Raw genomic sequence first — 18,854 nt, forward strand, 5'->3', positions numbered from 1 at the left:
GTCTGAACACCATTTCAAATATTTTTCGCCGCCAGAGGGGGAGACAAAGCAGGGAAATCAGGTTTTCAGCTTTAACCATGCTTTAACTCATCAAAAAGATGTAACCATATAAAGGCAATATCAAAGCAGTCCATCTCACTAGGCTTACACATGTATGGCAGCAGGTCTATACGTTTGTCTTCTGCTGACTCCTGAGAATGAATTCCTACCATTACTATTTTATGCCCAACTGAGGCAGGGGGTCATTCAAGAGGGGAAGTTACCTGAGCGTGTGTGTTTTTTATGATGGTGAAATACCTAACCTCGGCTACAGACATCACTCATCCTCTTTGTGGATGTGAAATATATATCTCTCCAGCACTGTTTTTGCAGGCTTATGTGCCTTTTCTCCAGGGCCAAGACATAAATCAAATGCCAGGCTTTCAGGAGTGTAAATCCAGAAAAGAACAACATGTTGCTCTACCCACCAAGGAGCCACAAGAAAACAAATCAATTATATTCCACATGGCTAGACAGTCCTAATGAGATTCCATTAACTCCTATAATCTAATCAGCCCTGACACATCCAGTCAGTTTTTTAGACTGATGTTCAGAGAGAATGATGATAGCAAGCATACTGTTGCTGCTGCTGCCTTCAAGTGCTGTTGGAAAAATGGTCGATGCATGTTGATTGCACATAAACAACCCAACAAAATGGCAAATATGACTGTGTATGTGCATGGGAATTTTCTATAATAGGGGGCGAGAGCATGGAAACAGCGTCAACAATTGACAGAAGTGATGTACTTTATTATTGTATGTTATTGTGTTGCATTCTATGTCAATAGTTAGAATCGTTGTATGTTGCTATTTTCACTCTAACTTTTATGTCATACTTTTTTGCTGTTAATAAAATAAGCCATCAATTACATAATGCACATTTTATCCTGTTCATTATGCTCTTGCAGCATAAAGATCTCAATGCCACTTGATTTCTAAAATAACAACAGTCCAAAACCTACTTTTGTTGCAGGGTCCAATTTGTTATTATTACGCTGCATTCGTATCATATGGAAAAGATGGTAAATACAAACTTCATACTTGAAAATACCATTCACCTCAGCTTTCAGGTGGTTAACACTACTTGGTAATCAATCCTGATTTCTCCAACTGACATCACCAACTCGCAACCTGTTGTGAAATAACAATGGTATGGAATGATATATTAATTTAAAATAAAATGTACAAAGTGAACAATTTTCATCACATAAGTCATTTTGGGTTCACAACTCTTACAATGCCATAGCAGGAGGACACAACTATTTGCTGAGTTTGTCTTTTGTGGTTGACACTGCAATGTTTGGTTTGCTGTAAAAATGGACACAAATGTATCACTCACTAAGTGAATGTGTGTTTTTCTATGGTGTCTTGCTTCCATAATTCATCATGTTCTCGGTTGGACAGGATGTTGGGGGCGGCACATACTGTAAGGGAGGGACTGTTCAAAAAACTGTGATGGTATTTTTAGTTGGAATTTTTTATGTAGGCCTACTGGTACATGATGAAGTAACCACTAAAAATATGCTGTCTCCCTGGAAGTAAAAGTAATGGGATTGTGATATAAAAATACCCTAAAATAAAACTTGGAGAATTAGCTAACAAGGTGAAAAAGTAATTTTCCATTTCATTGTGACTTTTAGTGTAAACAAAACTGATTGGCAGCAACCAAACATTTACAGAAAACATCAATCATGGTGTCTTGACAGGTTCTTGACAGCAGGTGTTTTTTTGTTTTGTTTTGTTTTGTTTTGTTTTGTTTTGTTTTGTTTTGTTTTGTTTTGTTTTTACCATCCAGTCATTCCAACGGTCATCCCCACATGACTCAATGCAGCATCATTTCTTGCAGCGCACTTGAATGAACTTAGAAGTCATAATTGCGACTTTCCAACTCGAACGCAGGGCTTCACGAGCTGCCTATGAACGCGTCATAATGTAGTTTGGTGCAGCAGCGGTGCAGCGGGGAAGTTACGGTACACATGGACCTGCCTCTCCACAAGACATCCAGCCCTAATGTGGACTCTTGGCTCTGCCCTCAGTCCTCGGTGGGCTCTCGGCGTGGAAGGAGTGTTTCCAGGAAGGATGGAGGGAGTCTGCTGTGAGCAAGGTGGATTCGCTTTCGAAGTTAGTTTGCTTTCGGAGGTTTGAGCCTCATTCGGCAAATACCACACACTCGAAGAAATTATAGGCTGAACGCACCAAGTGACAGATTTCACTTTTAAGAGAAGTTTTTAAGCTGTGTTTACGGACTCGACTGTCAATGTAAATGTTTGCAACGTGCAAAGTGTTGTGTCAAGCTGAAATACGGGCTGTCCGGGACTTTTATTTTGTTTCCACGTGGATTAACCAACACTATTGTAGTTTATCTGTGCAGCAACACCAGCCTAGTAGTAGTGTCTGTGGTTTTTTTGTGCAAACCGAGAAGCTGTCAGCGGTCTATGGTTGGACGAAAATGACTGAATAGGCTACAATGCGAACCCAATTTCCAAGTGTTGCTGTTACCCCTGAACATGTGCGACACACACTTTGTCCCACCGACTCCTAGCAGCCACTTTTCCAGGTCTAAATCGGGCTAGAAATATGTTTTTCCTGTGGGTGCCGGCGAGTTTATTCCTCGGGTTCATCGTTTCTCAGACGTGGAGCGTTCAGTTGTCGTGGGAAAACTGGAACGCCAACCGACGCAATGGAGGGAACGAGTTTGACAAGCCGAGCACTCAGCCGCACATCGTTTTTATCCTGGTAGACGACCAGGGCTTCAGGGATGTCGGGTACCACGGGTCCGAGATCAAAACGCCGACCCTGGACAGGCTGGCGGCGGAGGGAGTGAAGCTGGAGAATTACTACGTGCAGCCTCTCTGCAGCCCGTCTAGGAGCCAACTGATGACTGGCAGGTAGTGTCTACTAGTCTGCACTGGGGTCCGGGGACCTTCAGGGGCCGTTGATGGGGGTACCATCAAGCAAAATGAGGAATAGCTTAATTTCTCTGTTATTTCACTACCAATAAACCAGCAAAATTAGAGAATGTATAAGGATAACTGTTTAGGTCATAGGGTTCACTCTTTTTCACTCTCCCCACCTACAGTAAAGACAATTATGTAATCCTGTAGTAAATCATATCAACAAAACAATCTTCTTAGATGGGGTTCTTTGCTTAAATGTTATCAAATGGGGGTCGGTGCAGTCTAACATGCATCTTAATGGGGGTTCTTGATATGAAAAAGTTTGGGAAGCTAATGTGTAGTAATGTACTGAAAGTGTGCAGGTTGTCATCTATGAACAACTAGGTGAGTGTATGCTTTAATTCCATATACTGTATTCCAAGCCGGTTTTTCCTCTAATGCGATACAAACAGGATTGTCTGATAAAGTCCAAGTTGATATTTTTGTCAAAATGACAAGTCCATTACATAGCTTGATCACCGATGACGCCGATCTCCACGGACATGTTTCACACATGGTTACAGTGAAGTCAGTAATATGCGCCCCGGTGCGTGCAAGTGCAAGATGTACTGCAGGCACGGATGGAGTGAACATTATTTTCAAAGATCTTGACGTGCGTGCATGGCAACAGCACACGACATCTTCATATGAAGCATATGAAGATGTAGCTAAAGCCGTTTTAGGACTTTAAACCACTGGATGTGAAAATCACCAGTGGGTGTTGGCGTTGCTCCTGTACCGCAAGGACACCAGCAAGGTCTGCATTTCCATCCCAATTTTCTTAAGTGTTTGCAAATGGGGCAGCAGTCGGCTTTTCCTAGCAAGCTAGTATTTTGGTGGGCAGCAGGAAACTCTAAAGATATTAGAGGGGCTGATTACCGTATGTCACGGGGGGGAAGGTTTGATTGTGGTCTCGCTTTGTAGTTTGCTTACAGTATGTTTCACATCAGCAGTTTTCCTCTTTGCATGCGGCGCTCTGCGGGGCTTCTCCTCGAGCGCCTGCGCCATCTGCTCCACTCCTTAGGAAACAGGGGGGGAAGGCTCGCCGGGCACCTCTTTTTGGCAGGCGTCCGAGAAAATAATGAGCAAAGTGCACCCTCTTCTACTTTGCTTTCCTCTGCGCTCAGTAAACCGGCCCATCTCCGACCGAAGAAACAAAGCGGCGGACGTCCATATGGAAATGTAGGTGTAGATTCAATTAGGTTTCCAGGCTTATACTCCTGAAAGGATGATTGGAAAGAAGCAGCGGGGTGGATCTGTGATTTGAAACAGACGGTGCTCCCCCCCCCTCACCACCACCAAGAAGAAGATGCTTAGGGTTACAGGAGTGTGTGTGAGTTTGTGAGTGAGAGGAAAACCGCCATCTGATATTTCTACATGCCAGGACGGCTGATCTGATCCCGACTGAGTTGCTGCCTCGTTCAGAGACTATAACAGATGTTGACCATCGTTGGGCCAACGCTCCAAGCCCATGTTAACATTAAAACGTCAAAAATGTTATACTTCTCTCCTCTCTCTAAGCCTTCCACTGACTTTATCACTGAGAACTAGGTTATTGACAATCTTTTTTGGCACACTCCTCGCGTAGACCAGTCAAGACAAATAGTAGACTCAATAAAATCTTGGATCCAAAACATAAGCACCTCATAAGAGTCTGCTTTGGTTCTTATAATGTGTTTAGGCTCGTTTGCATGGCAACCACCTGCATCTGACCCCGGCTGCATGCTAAACGAACGTGATCTGATTTCTTCTTGCCTTTTTTTTCTTCTTGTACACTCGTTGAAATCACCTCTGTGGGCCACTCGCTGCACGCAACTGTTTTTCTCAACTGTCATGCAGATGGACAGGTTGTCTTGCCTCATAAATGACCAACTAGACCCTACGGGACTGACGGGTCAAAATAAACATCCTGATAGCTCAAGGGCACGTTCACGTCACGCGGTATTGAAGGGGGAAGGCCGCTCTTTACCTCTTTTCCTTCCCTTTCTCCAAGTTCTGCTGAATCTCATTGAGTAAGCTGATGTGAAGCTATAGGCATTCGAGTGAAAAAGTCAGGGGAGTTCTCGATTTTAAGATCTGATGAAGTGCAACAGGCCTTAAGTAAAAACACACCCTTACATGTTCCAAAGACCAAAGGACATGACCTACACACGATCATTCCAGTCGCTGATTGCGGAGTATGCTATCATTATTCTAGCAGTAAAAAATGGTTTAGGGGCAAGGGCATTTCTGAAGAACCTCCGACTTGTCCAAGATCCCTGACAGGCAGATTGCTGTCCTGCGCGAACTCCCCCACCTCAGCTGTAACACAACACCTGCAACACTGGAGAGCAAGCTGCAGCCTCCACACACACAGAAGCCCACAGTCTTCTCTGGCTGATCACCACCCTGACGGTAACATGCAGGGATGACCCCTGCTAATGAAGCACAGAGGGAGCTCCCTGTAAACCAGAACTCCAGCCATTTTTGTCCTGGACCCTATGCGGTTCTCCAATACAGTCTACACAACAAAAAAACAACCCCAAAAGCACCCAAAGCATGTCTTTTTCAACATATTGATGCTTGCTCTGTAGTGCTGAAGCAATGGACAATGTAGCATCAAAACTGTATGAGAAAGAAAGAAAGAAAGAGTGTCCACTGGCCCTGTAGGACTGTATTGGAGAGCTGTGCAAGAGATGAGTACTGTCATAAGATTTTCGTCAGAATTGATTGGTTGTTAATGTCTCAATAAATTATTGCATCGGATCTACAAGTGTGCGGCTACTTCCACTATTTTTATGCTTGTTTTCGCTGACCGGCACCTCATCACTACAGGTGTGCGTTTCACCTACTTTGACTCTGAAGAAACTCATATGTCATCACCTGTATGAACTGACAAGGTTACGAAGACCAAGAGAGATGAGAGGAAAGGGAGTTGGGAGATTTGTAGAAGAGGTGGAGACACAAAAATGCCTGTTAGAACCATAGCAAAGCACTTTAACCTTCTAGTCATAGAAGCTTGAGAAAAGATTGCTACACTGCCCCGCCCCCCCGGGCAACTTGGCATCAGAACATTTCGACCTGTCTGGTTTTCTTTAGGCTGCACTGATGAGATTAGAGGCTTAAAGCAGGAGTTCTCCTTCAAGTTCTGAATTATTACGCCCTTCAACCCCATCGCACACTCACTGATCTTCTCTGAGCAGAGAAGCAAAATGCCAAAGGAGAGGGCAGAGGTTGCCTCTGTAGCAGCGCTCATGGCAGTCTCTGAAGATGAAAAATGTGGGAGGAATGCATACGTGACATGGCGAGCCAATAACGTGCGCTCCAAAATCCGGGCTTTCCACTTTAGACAAGGTGGTTTGGATGATGGAGTTCTTCTGTAATTTAGTAAACACACTTCTGGAGTGTCAAAGATGAATGTTTCAAAGCTTGAGAGCCATGACAACTTACTTGTCCAGACAAATCCGGCATGTGGCCTCTTTGACACGTCTCATGCATAATAAACACAATACTGGCCTAGTGACAATCAGTAGCTGTATCTCAAAGCCTTTCCCTTCTTTTTCTTCAATCTTGGTCTGCTGCACACCTGCTTGTCAGATTGCACTGAATACCAATAAATAGTAGCTGCTGTAACTTTTCCATTAACGTCTCAGACGACTGTATTTCTACTGTACAGATGGTCTTGGTTTTGTGAAATCTTCATACTCGCTCCCGCCCACCGCTTCTTTTGGACTTGCTTTCCAAAGGGGTCCCGCTTGGAAACCTGTCAAGCAAAGAAAAATTGATGCAAGACTAAATTACATTTCATTATCTGGCTCCTACATCGCTGATGAACTACCGTCCATCAACAAACAAATGATTGGGAATGTGCCCCGGGGGTCCCAGGGCAATGACGAGCAGATCGCTAGCGAGGATAGCGGCTGGATTTCAAGAGCACTTCTGTCATCCTTGAACACTGTGCTCTTATATTACGGGTCGCTGGTTTTGAAACTCTACTAAACCACCGGGAGAGCGGTCGTTTATTTGCTCAAAGCTACTCCTTTTCCCTCTGCTCCTCACCCCGCATTACTCAGTCTTCTACTCATTCAGACACTGGCCGTCAGTCCGCACTCGTCTCACACTCGTCTTAGCCTCTCAGTCACCCATCCCTTGTTGTTTCAGTGATCTGTCACTCTTTCTTTCACTTCCCCCCCTTCACCCTCACAGTCTTCTGTCTTTGCACACCGGTTTAAGTTGCACACAATGAACTGAGCAAGTGGATGGCTGAGGCATCGAATAACTGAACAGGGGAGGTTTAAGGACAAGTTGGTGTTCTCGAGCATTGAAAAGGAAGCGGAAGAGAAGACAGAATTTATTCATTACTTGTAACAGTGAGTTTAATAGAAAACTTAAGAGGACAAATGCCAAGGAAGGAGCAAGACTGAAGGCCGGTGCAGAGATAGCGAAGAAAGGAAGCGAGGAGACTGAGGAAGGGAAGAGCTAAGCGAGCCGAACGGCTCCGAGGCTGAATTTGATTAGATGCAGAGAGCTGAGGAGAGGCTGCTTATTTGAACCATATGTGGGGAGGACGTGGAACAGTATTACATGGGTTGGCCCAGGCCTGGGTAGCAGGGCTGGTTGGGAACCTCCAGAACCTCAGTGGCTGGAGCAGTGGCCAATGCACTTGTCTTGTGGGACTTCGGCGATTGCCGGCGCTTGGTGATTTGCGTTTAATGGCGTGTGTGATTTGTTGGCCTTGTGGCTCAGCGGTTGTGTAAATAAACCAGAGAGATACCGTGATTACAGTGGCGTTTAAGATCATAACTCTGCCTTTCACGCGAGGAATGTAACAGCGCCCCAGGCGTGATAAGATGTGGAGGCGAGCCACCGGCTTCACTGCCTGTCCGTGGCGTGAATCCTCACCTTTTCTGGATAACGGATGCAGAGATGTCTGACCTCCAAACTTTGGCCCCTGCACTGTGGCTGCCCATTCATGCCTGGCTTGGTTTTAACAGGAGCCTGTAAATCAGCTACATTGGACATGGGGAGGGACGGAGGGAAGGCGGGTATATCCAGAAGGCAGTTGTTAACTGCAGTCATTATTTTAAGGCCTCATAAATACTAAAGACCTAGAACTGTCCTTCAAGTGCCCCAAAACCTGCAAAGTCAAGGCCAATGCCTAGTTCCCTCGTGAACCTCCCCCATGTCTCTGAGAAATGGAGCAGGACTACTTTGGAAATCTCTGCGCTCCACCTTGTACCGTTCTCCATCAAGACCTTAGGTCGGCTTGACTGATTTGTGGAGGGATCCCAGACTGCACTTAGCATGACATTCTCATTACATGCCTGTAACCTTTTGGTATGTGAACACCAAGACCTGCAGGACTCCTGGGTGAGGAGGGGTCGGGGCTCTTAAGGGGTAGGGTCTTAAACACACACACATGTACACATACACACACACGTCTTAACAAATGCACACATGCAGGCACATGTGTCCATTCTCATTATTGTTTTTGACTTTGGTTTTGTGAGGCCCTCTTTTCCTCTCAATCCCACTGCTGTCTTGGCATTGATGCAAACGGCTTGACAAATAAAAACAAATAAAGTGAAGGCTAGGGAGTGGAAAACTGTTTCTATGTGTATGTGGAATGAATGCAGAACAATAATGAAGATAATAGAGTGTACTGCTTCCAAAACTCACTTTATAGACATTTATAGGCAAATAAGGAGGCTAAAATTAACGTGTGCTTTGCTTGTGGAAACAGTCTGGAGTGATTATGGAGAACATGTTTTTACAAATGCTTGCTCTTCAATTTGTAGGGAGCCGGAGTTAAGTGTGAATTATGGATGCATGATGAAGGATCTTTTCAACAAAATGGTGGATGGGGTAAACAGGCTCCTTTCTCTTCTTCTGTGAAAACCCTTATTTTAGTGCCAGGCTCAGTAGACTTGTTGATGTTGTCCTCTTACCCAGAGACACATGTTCCCTTTTTGTTCTCCTCTTTATTCCCATCCCTCTGTTAGTTCATTGCATTCGTACTGCGTCACCTACTGACAGAACAACAATGCCTCCTCTATTCCCCAGTGTGCATGTTTGTAGTTGGGGTTCAGCGCGCCCCCTGCCTAGACCACCAAGTGACGAGAAATCTTCCCAGCGCCATATGAAACCAAGACACTCTCTTGGCTCCCATCGGGGCCCGGTGCGGTCTCATTTTGAATTCTGTACTCATTGACCCGATCCTCAAAGACTTGCGCTGAATGGAGGTATCGAATTCTGAAATCGTGCCGCATGAACCCTACGAGTTAAACATTTAAAGCGTCCTGGGAACCATTTTTGAAATCCCCGGGAGTCATCTCGCCAAGTCCTTAACCACTCAAAAATTGCCCAACTTCTTTGTAAAGGCTTTGGAGGCATCAAACCCCGGCGGCTTATTGAATTAGTACAGCTCAGTGCAAGACATTACAGCGTAAACCGCCCTGAAGAACAAACAACTGTGCTGCCAGGTTTGTTGGGAGCGCCGCTGCCAATTGCGACTGGCGTAGAGAGATGAGACCCATTGGTTACGCGTTGGTGGAGAAGAAGAAGGAGGAGGTGGTGGGTGGGTGGTGTTACATGTGTTCAATAGTTCTCTATGAGAGCTACTTTTCTATACTGCGCTGTAGGGACCTTGCCAGCGACAGTAATCCATTACCCTCTTAGCCCCCTCTTCCTTGGGGTCCATCAGTTAATCCCTTTGCTGTCTTTTCACAAATAAACATGCATATCGCTGGTGCCATGTGCAAACCTCTTAACTCCAGTTTTGGTGATTTTCATGTTTAAACTTCAATTGAAAGTTGAACAGTACGGTGCTCCAAAAAGACATATAACAAAGCAGTTTCACTATTACAGCATTTTGCTTCATTATATATGATCTCTTCACTAGATGTTTCTGTTGGATCTCTGCTCTTTTTACTCATCTCTATGGTGACAATGTGCCATTTAAAACAAAATGATGCCCCTTAAAACAAGCCAAGTTTGGAGATACTGGGTTTTCACCCAACGATATGCTCATATGCACATACAACTGTATACTCTCTCACAAACACTGACGTACACACAGATGAGACAAGTACTGATTCATCCACACATGTAGATTGACATTCATACCGTCATTCACGTTTCATCACTCTCTCCATCTCAGTAATATAGCTACACACACACATGCACCCACACACACTTGTGCGCACAAAGTTCCACAATTATCCTAATGCAGCCGAACGGACCCTGCTCACCATCTGCCTGACAGGCTAATGCTGCGTCAACCTCTTTAAGGCGAAATACTCTGGAGAACAACCAATTAAGTGTGAAAAACCGAAAGAGTGTTCCAACAATTCATCAAATAAATAAATTCACCAGATTTCGGTTTCTCTTACTGCTGGTGACGCCAAACCTAGGGGTGTTTCTGTGTATTCTCACAACCTAAAATGTCCAAAGAAACTCTTTCATATGGTGTCAAAAGTGTGAATAACTAAGCATTTGGTGCTGAGGATTTGTTTAAATTGACTTCAGCACCTTCATATTACAGAACTCGTATATCATGCCAAGGTTAAGTAAACGTAGACCAAACCGAATCAGAATCACCTATAAATTACCCCAAGTATAGCATGATGGCCTAGCCAGCTGTGCTACACGGAGGGGAGTGTGTATCTGTGTGCAGTTGCGTTCTGTGCTTGTGGTATATGGTTTTATGGGGGTATGTGTGTTAGCACATTGTTGTTGTTTAGGGAAGGATTCCCGTTGTAAATTGTGAGTTTATCGCTGTGTGTGGAACGTTGTACACATTACACAGTGCTGTAGAGCTTGAAGGACTTCTGTGTACTCCATGGGGAATGGAGCCTTGCTAGGCCTGACCACCCTCTGGTTCTCCTCCAACTGAATCCTCCTCTCTCGAAACCTAAACCAGCCACTTATTTTCACTCCCTCTCCCCGGTGACAGCTTGACTCTGCACCACTAGCCTCGGGAGAGAGCGAGGGATGGGAGGAGGCTGGAAAGAGGGAGGGTGGTAAAGAGGCATCTGGCTGTCTCAGATCCCTGTCTCCTGGCTCTCTTTTGCTCTCTCTCTCAAAGCAGAAATGAAGAGTCAGACAGAGATGAAGTCAGGGGTAATTGTGCTGGTTTTCTGAAGTGCAGCGACGGCTTCCCGAAGTCCCAGGTTGCCTCGGTGTGTGCCAAGAGTGGCCGTCACCTATAGGACTTTGGAGGACTGAAAAGTGGGCCTTTGTTGCTCCACTCCAGCAAAGGAAAGACTAGCCAAAAATCAGTCATAGTGGCTTTTTAAAATCGGGCCACTTATCCTACCGTTCCTATGTTTTTTATTGATTGCGTTCCAAGGAGGTACAGTTGCAGTAAGTGCCAAACCGAATATACATTATATTAGACATTTTGGGGTTACACATTACTCGTTACTTTTCTTAAAAGTAATGAAAAAGTTACTCCTCAAGAAAAGTAATTAGTTACACTACTGGTTACATTATTTTTGCGTTACACCCTAAAACAATTGTGCTATGCTTACTTGCGTTCACTGGGCCAATAAATATTGTAGACCTAAGCCACATTACCAGCAGAAGTATCTAAATAATCGCAGACACAAAATCTCTCTTTTAAGATTTTTAATAAAGATACAGCAGACAGCATTAAATTCCAAGTTTTCGAGTCGTATTTACTACTCTGTTAGCTCCTTCATGTGCACTCTACCTGTAATTCCGATATTTCCAACATGACTTGAAGGCAGGATAAGATGAGGGGAATCTTTCGTAGATATTACACCAATAAAGAGGTTAAAAAGGCTAAAGAATGTAATGCAACGAACGTAACAAGCTATCTGTTAGATCAGTAACTGTAATGTAATTACTGAAATTGGAACAGTAATGCCTTACTTTATAGGAAAAAGTAATGTGATTACAGTAACGCGTTACCCCCAACACTGAGAGTACATGGGATCTTCCACTGCAGGTCTGTTAACTAATCTATGCACTTTATTGATCTCTATTGGTACCCAGACAGAATTGCAACAGTAGTGATAGAACTTATCTCCTCCTACACAAGTGAGTTTTGAAAGCTAGAAATCTCAGCAGCTGGCCAAGTAATCATTGAGTCATTGATATTGATCAACAACTCTATCGACTCCCCACAGATATATTATGGTCTGTTTGTGCTTTGGGCAGTAACATTACTTATTGCACCTTTTAATTATGAATGAAGAATCCACAACCCCAAATTTCGGAATGATTTTTGACGTCAAATCAAGTGCCAGTTCTCGATGGTCAAAAGCACTTTTGAGTTTGTTTTCACTTGCAGTGAAAGTGAATCGAACGATCACATCCATAAGCACCAGTTACTTTCTATAGAAATCCTTCTGTTTGTTCAACACACGGTCTCTGTCACTCTCCCATCAATAGCACTGTGAGGCCTTAAGTCAACACACTGTAGCTCGCTGCCAAGATGGCTGCCACAGCATAGGCACCTCATTAGCCCCAGGTCACAGCTTAGTTTCCTGGCTGGCTTTGAATGACAGATCTTCTGTTTCTGCACTGGGCACCTCCTTCCACTATTATTATCCATCCACCCCCTTTCATTTTGCTTTTGGACATCAGTCGAAACATCACTGTGTGCTTGGGTTGCCAGCCTGCAATGAGCACTCTCCTGTCAGCTTAAATCTGTTAGCTTTGGACGACTTCCATTGTAATTAGAATTGGATTGAATAATGTATCACTGTGTAATCCCCTATACAAAGATTTTCTCTGTGGGTAGTCAACCTATTGCCTTCAGATGGTCTATGAAAGGATTCCTTTGTGGGGGCGAAAAACTTAATTTTGAGTTTTATAAACTCACATTGGCTACATTTTAAATGGATTACTAAAACCGGGTGACTGGTGTTTGGATTATTTTATTGAAATGTCATACAGTAGCATGTAGATATTGTATAAATAAATTCATGCAGCAGAGCCCATTACCCTATCTGGACCCGTTCGAGTGCTAGTTGTGGAACTCTCGACAATTTGAGCAAAGAATATAGAGGAAGCCTTTTCACCATTTTGGGAAGCACAGCCAAGTGGTGAATGTCATTTAGTGGAAGGAAGGAAAGAAAAGGCATAACACCATCAACACTGTAATGTCATGGCAAATTGAATCATCATGTCATGGTGCTTCCCTCCATTAAAGTAGATTAATTTATTTTTCAACGGCTAGTGGATGCAGGATTTGCAGTTTTGAGTAGAAGATATTTTCTATTGGAAAAGTTTTCTTCCAAACCTTGGAATATTTTTCAGGCCTTTGCTTCCAGTTTACTGGATGACCAGCTTTCATCAAAGCAGCATATTTCTTAAAAATAGTTAACGAGTGTGACTGATGGACTGACATCTGTTTTTTTTATGTTCTAGGTACCAGATCCACACTGGCCTTCAGCATTCCATCATCCGAGCTACCCAGCCCAACTGCCTGCCCCTGGAAAATGTCACCTTGCCCCAGAAACTCAAGCAAGCGGGCTACGCCACTCACATGGTGGGCAAGTGGCATCTGGGCTTCTACAAGCGAGGCTGCATGCCCACCCAGCGTGGCTTTGACTCTTTCTTCGGGTCACTGTTAGGAAGCGGTGACTATTACAGTCACTACAAATGTGAAGGGCCCGGCATGTGTGGCTACGATCTGCATGAAGGGGAAGAGGCGGCTTGGGAACAGGACCGTGGCTTGTACTCAACCGTGATGCTTACTCAAAAGGCTATCAACATCGTAGCCAATCACAACCCTCGCAGGCCTCTGTTCCTCTACTTAGCCTATCAGGCAGTTCATTCCCCACTGCAGGTTCCTGCCCGCTACCTCGAACGCTACAAGAGCATTCCAAATCTGCATCGCCGTAAATACGCTGCCATGGTGTCCTGTCTGGACGAAGCCATCCACAACCTCACGGTAGCTCTAAAACGCTACGGTTATTATGACAACACAGTTCTGGTGTACTCCTCAGATAATGGAGGCCAGCCATTGGCCGGGGGAAGCAACTGGCCCCTGAGGGGTAGTAAGGCCACGTACTGGGAAGGGGGCATCAGGGCAGTGGGTTTTGTTCATAGTCCCCTATTGGTCAACAAAGGGACGAGATGCCGGGCTTTGGTCCACATCACTGACTGGTTCCCTACCTTGGTGACCCTGGGTGAAGGGACTTTAGATGAAGATCTAAACCTGGATGGGTATGATGTCTGGGAGGCCATCAGCGAAGGCCGGCCATCACCTCGCCAGGACATTCTTCACAACATCGACCCCATCTACGTCAAGGCCAAGAACGGTTCCTGGAAGGCCGGCTACGGCCTGTGGAACACGGCTATCCGGGCCGCCCTCCGGGTGGGCCACTGGAAACTCCTGACGGGTGTCCCCGGCTACAGCGACTGGGTGCCCCCACAGACCTTCTCCAACCAGCTGCTGACCAATCGCTGGCATAACGAGCGCGTCCGCTGGGACCGAGGTAAGTCCGTCTGGCTGTTCAACATCACAGCCGACCCTTACGAGAGAGTGGACCTGTCCCAGCGCTACCCGCACATAGTGAAGAAGATGCTAATGCGGCTAGCGCAGTACAACAAGACCGCAGTGCCGGTACGCTACCCGGCGAAAGACCTGCGTTCCAACCCTCAGTACAACGGAGGGGTCTGGGGACCCTGGTACAAGGAGCAGAAGGAGGACGATGAGGACGATGAGAGGGACAATAACCTACTCACCAACCACCTGGCTAGAAGAAGGCGGAAAAAGAAAGCGAAAAATAGGAAGTTAAAAAGGAAGTCAGAAGAGTAGCCTACAGCATTTGTGAAAGACTTCAGTTGACTTATCTCAGGGATTGACACACATCCTGTGTTACAGGATTACCGTCTTAAAACATTCTAACCCCAGTTAGTTTTAACTGGTGATTTCAGCATGTACTGTATGAAAAATAACTTGGACCTTTTTAAATGCCTCAAGAAAATAAGGAAGAGATCCACTCGTTCAAACACTACTGTCATGCCCAAACACACCGAAGACCTCAAACTAATGTTAGGGCATTTAAAGAATGTTTATTTTTCTAGATTTTATTGCATGCTTGAACTGTTGTGACCTTTGGATTGTTTTGTAGATCTATATTTCAATTAGAGTAAAAAAAAATAAATCTTCATAGACAGTGCCATATATTTTGGCGAGAGAAAAATAAAATAAAATATAGTTCAATTATATTGTTGTCAATTGCAGTGATGCAGGATTTTGGAAACAGATGTAGGATTTATGTGATGTGATAGTTGATGTATGATTTACTTTGGTTTCATAAGCACAGTCTGTCTGAACTTTAGAATAATAGATGTTGTTCCCCCCTTTTAGATATGTCTGGTCTGGCACCAGGCCAAACTGAATGTAAGACAAACTGACAAAATAAAAGCCCCAGACATAAACCTCTCTCTCTTTCTCTCTCGCACTGGCTTTCAAGCTCTCTCTGGAGTTTATTGATGTTTTTATTACACCCAGATTTCTCTTATTTTTGATGAGAGTCAGTGCCTTTGTGACTGGAAAAGAGTTTAACATCTCTTCCATACTTTCTTTGCATTTGCTGACACGTGGCTGCTAAGTACATTTATTCATGGCAAATACTATAAAGTTGGATCTGACCAGCGATAAAGAGCTAAGTCCTTTGTTGCTGTCCTTAGAAAAATGCCTGCCTCATCAGTCATGGTGTATAAGCAGTTGTGATCAAGGGGAAAAAAGACAAATGGAACTATTCACATAGGATGTTAATGGTCTACATAACTTGCAATCAGTAACACTGTATTTTTCATAAGCCTCTGTTGCTTGGCACCCATATAAACAGGCACAAATCTCTCAAAGCTCAAAATGTTGATGACTGAGGTAAGCTGTTGTTCATCGGGTTTGCTAGTAGATGGTTTATTGTACTTTACAGGCCAATTAGCCATTTTAATGACACCAAATGACTTCTAAATGCACCTAAAAGCTCTCTAGCTGCCTAAAAATGGATTGCAACAAAACACGCTGTCAATTATGGGCTTTGTTAATGAGTGTTGCTGTTCTAGCTTTCATGCCAACTCACGTAGTGCCCGTATCCCCTTTTCTTTTCCAGCTTTCAAGACCAATTGAGGGCTGTAACGAACAACTCGGTTCCAATCTAAATAGGTGTCCCAGCATCCCCATACAATCGCAAAGCAAGAAACTGCTTTGATTATACACCAAACAACTGGAGCTCCAGCTTTCCAGAGCGAGGGGCTTACCCGTGGAAAGAATACCACAGCATATCCCTCCCATCCAGACAAACTTGGATCCCCCTGCCTCTCCACTGTAGTTGATGCCAAGTTATGACTTCAGGCCTTTTAGCATTAACTCACCTTCAGTGGCGTTTCCAGACCTTAGAACTTTGCTCAAATGAAGATGGTTCCTTTTAACCTTTACTACTGTAAATCCAGACCAGGTGAGGTCTAATCTGGTTGCTCATAGTGGTTCTCCTCAATCCCTAGATCACATTGATTGGTGTGTAGTGGCCAGCATCGACCCATGGGAACCAGACTTTACGTCCTTAATGTATGGATCTCATAGGCTTTGAAAAAGGCCTTACTGGCCGACTGACTTTCTCATCTGAATTTAACAGGGTTGAGCTCAGCTTCGCTCTTGAAGAGTTTCACCATATAAAACACTAACTTGAAATGAAGACAGGGGGTGCCTTCTCTATATTATGAGCTGCAGCTGAGAATTATAGGAGATCAGGTTCTTATTTTGTTACGTCTTGCTGAATCTGCGGCCCCATGGGCTTCTCGTTCGCCACAAATGGTTAAACCCTGGATTCACTGGGAATCCACATTTGCTTTGAATTATGGGCATTAGAATCCCTCTTATGGGAAAAAGAGGGCATTTGCTTTCCTGTAACCAAGCTTTAAGGCAATACATCAAGCTTTCTCATCATGCCGCCTCACTTTAAGAATGCCCATTAGTGCCCATTGCGAATGATATGAGAAAATAAATGTGATGGATTGTGCTGTTATACAACTTTGATCTAAGTGAAGCGTGGCAATAAGATCTTTGCGGGGTTGTGGCGGTTTTCTTTCAGCTGGGGCACCCGTGTGAAACAGTCATATGTACAGTTTAGGTTTCCGCATGATCAAGGTGCAAATTAGCCGAATTACGCGTAGCCAACTGGAAAGAACAGGCCACCTCGCTGCCAAGAGCTACATCTGAACACCATGACTCAGCTGAGCTCGTGTTATAAAGTCTCTCGCTCTCTCCCAAGCCCAAGTGATGAAAAATGAGACAAATATTGAGCAGCTGTTGTCCAAGAGCATCGGGAACCGCTACAGAATCCAAGAAACCTCTTGTGAACGCCACCCAAAAACGCCAAAACACATTTAACGCTTGCAATGCACACACCCTCGGGGCATTACAGCACCGTATAACTGTACTTTCGGATCGCTTGGCAAACGTGTGACATTCCTTTCGCAAGACGCAGTGGAGATATTTGAGCGGTTGTACAAGCACACGAAACGGCTGCTGTCATGTTCGTCGGCGGTGCAGTAGGAAGTCCCGCCCAGGAAGTGATCTCAAGGGTCAGCGATTAGCGTGTCAAGATGATAAAGATGATGCATCCTCTTTGCTGTGGGAGAAGGAGCTGCTGTACATACTTGTGATAGTAGGAAGTGCAAGAATGCACGCACGTACTCGCGCGTACGCAGTGCATGCCGTACCTGCTGGAAAGACATGCTGTTCTATTGTAATTACAGCTCCCCATACACAGCCATGAGTTAGACCAACTATTAGCTTTGACATTTATTGGTGCCCATGAGAAGATTTTAAGTATGTGTGAGAGAGAGAGGGGGGAGAAGAGTGAATTAGGTTGATGGACAGACTTTCTTGGCTAGTACTTCTACTCCAGACATGGGGATTTCCTGTAATGAGCAATTTCATCCATGCACAACTGGAACTTCTCTTGGCATTCAGCAGACATCCAGCACTCGCTCTTTCTCTCTTTCTCCGATTTATAACATTTGGACCCGTTTTGCGTTTCTCCGCAGCCACTCCCTTCACACCGCAATATTTCTTTTTATTCCTTTCATAATTCTTGTCATGTACTTCTCTCCACATCCTCTTGCTCCCTTGTCTTTCTCCTTCCCTTCCTTCCTCCTTCCTCCATCTGTCCCTTGCAACCCTTCATATTGTCTCCTTTTTTTTATCCCGTCATTATTCTTGTCATGCTCTTGCTTTAGCTTCTCTTCATCCTCTGCTTCTCTTCCCCTCTCTCCTTCCTTTCCTCAATGTAGGTGCGCTCCCTTCTCTCCTTCTGTTCATTCATGAGGGTTCCGCTCAAGTCCAGACCTGTGGGGGTTTTTTGTTGGTGCTCCAGCTGTGCTGCAAGGGCCAAGCTATTTCTGCGGGAAGGCCTCGATTTTGCTCTCACACACACACACGCACCATGCCATCCATCTCTCAGCAGTGTTCAGCCTCCAGGCCTGTTGACCACCTGCCACCTCCTCCACCTCCTCCTCCTCTTCCACTGCCCTCATCGCTCCGAAAGGAAAAAAACTCCTCTACCTTCCGTCGGTCTTCCTCCTCCCTGTTTTCCCATGCAGAGCACTCCGGGACGCAAGCCAGGATGATTTCCCTATCCACTCTCACTCAGAATTAATCAAGCGCAGAGCTCAATCTGCACATGGTGTACCGCAGCCAATACATACCGCCACGTTGCTTATCTACACTTACACATTCAATTGTGTTTGGAATCACAGTGTGATTTGATTTTTTCCCCACGCCTTTGAAGGTGATGCATGTGTAGCACTTTTTAAATATCAATATATCATTGTGAAAATAATGTGACACCTTGGTACAATTACCGTAAACAAATGAGACCATGGTCAAGATGATTGGTAGCTTCTATTTCC

General features: G+C 44.7%; 1 protein-coding gene across 1 annotated transcript; it reads left to right on the forward strand.

Annotated features, from left to right (window-relative positions):
• Positions 1 to 2,248: 2,248 nt before the first annotated feature.
• Positions 2,249 to 15,361, forward strand: arsj (arylsulfatase family, member J). Its single transcript, XM_071905941.2, has 2 exons — positions 2,249 to 2,927; positions 13,353 to 15,361. Exons 1-2 carry the CDS (start codon positions 2,617 to 2,619, stop codon positions 14,746 to 14,748), a joined length of 1,707 nt encoding a protein of 568 aa, XP_071762042.1. The 5' UTR covers positions 2,249 to 2,616; the 3' UTR covers positions 14,749 to 15,361.
• The last annotated feature ends 3,493 nt before the right edge of the window (positions 15,362 to 18,854 follow it).

The sequence above is a fragment of the Centroberyx gerrardi genome, chromosome 23 (genome assembly GCF_048128805.1).
Source record: "Centroberyx gerrardi isolate f3 chromosome 23, fCenGer3.hap1.cur.20231027, whole genome shotgun sequence".
Taxonomy (NCBI): domain Eukaryota; kingdom Metazoa; phylum Chordata; class Actinopteri; order Beryciformes; family Berycidae; genus Centroberyx; species Centroberyx gerrardi.

Excerpts from the sequence above, each read along its gene's own strand:
- arsj (XM_071905941.2), top strand. The coding sequence starts at position 2,617 with ATGTTTTTCCTGTGGGTGCCGGCGAGTTTATTCCTCGGGTTCATCGTT. Across the intron at positions 2,928-13,352 it reads AGCCAACTGATGACTGGCAG|GTACCAGATCCACACTGGCC; the intron begins GTAGTGTCTACT and ends TTTATGTTCTAG.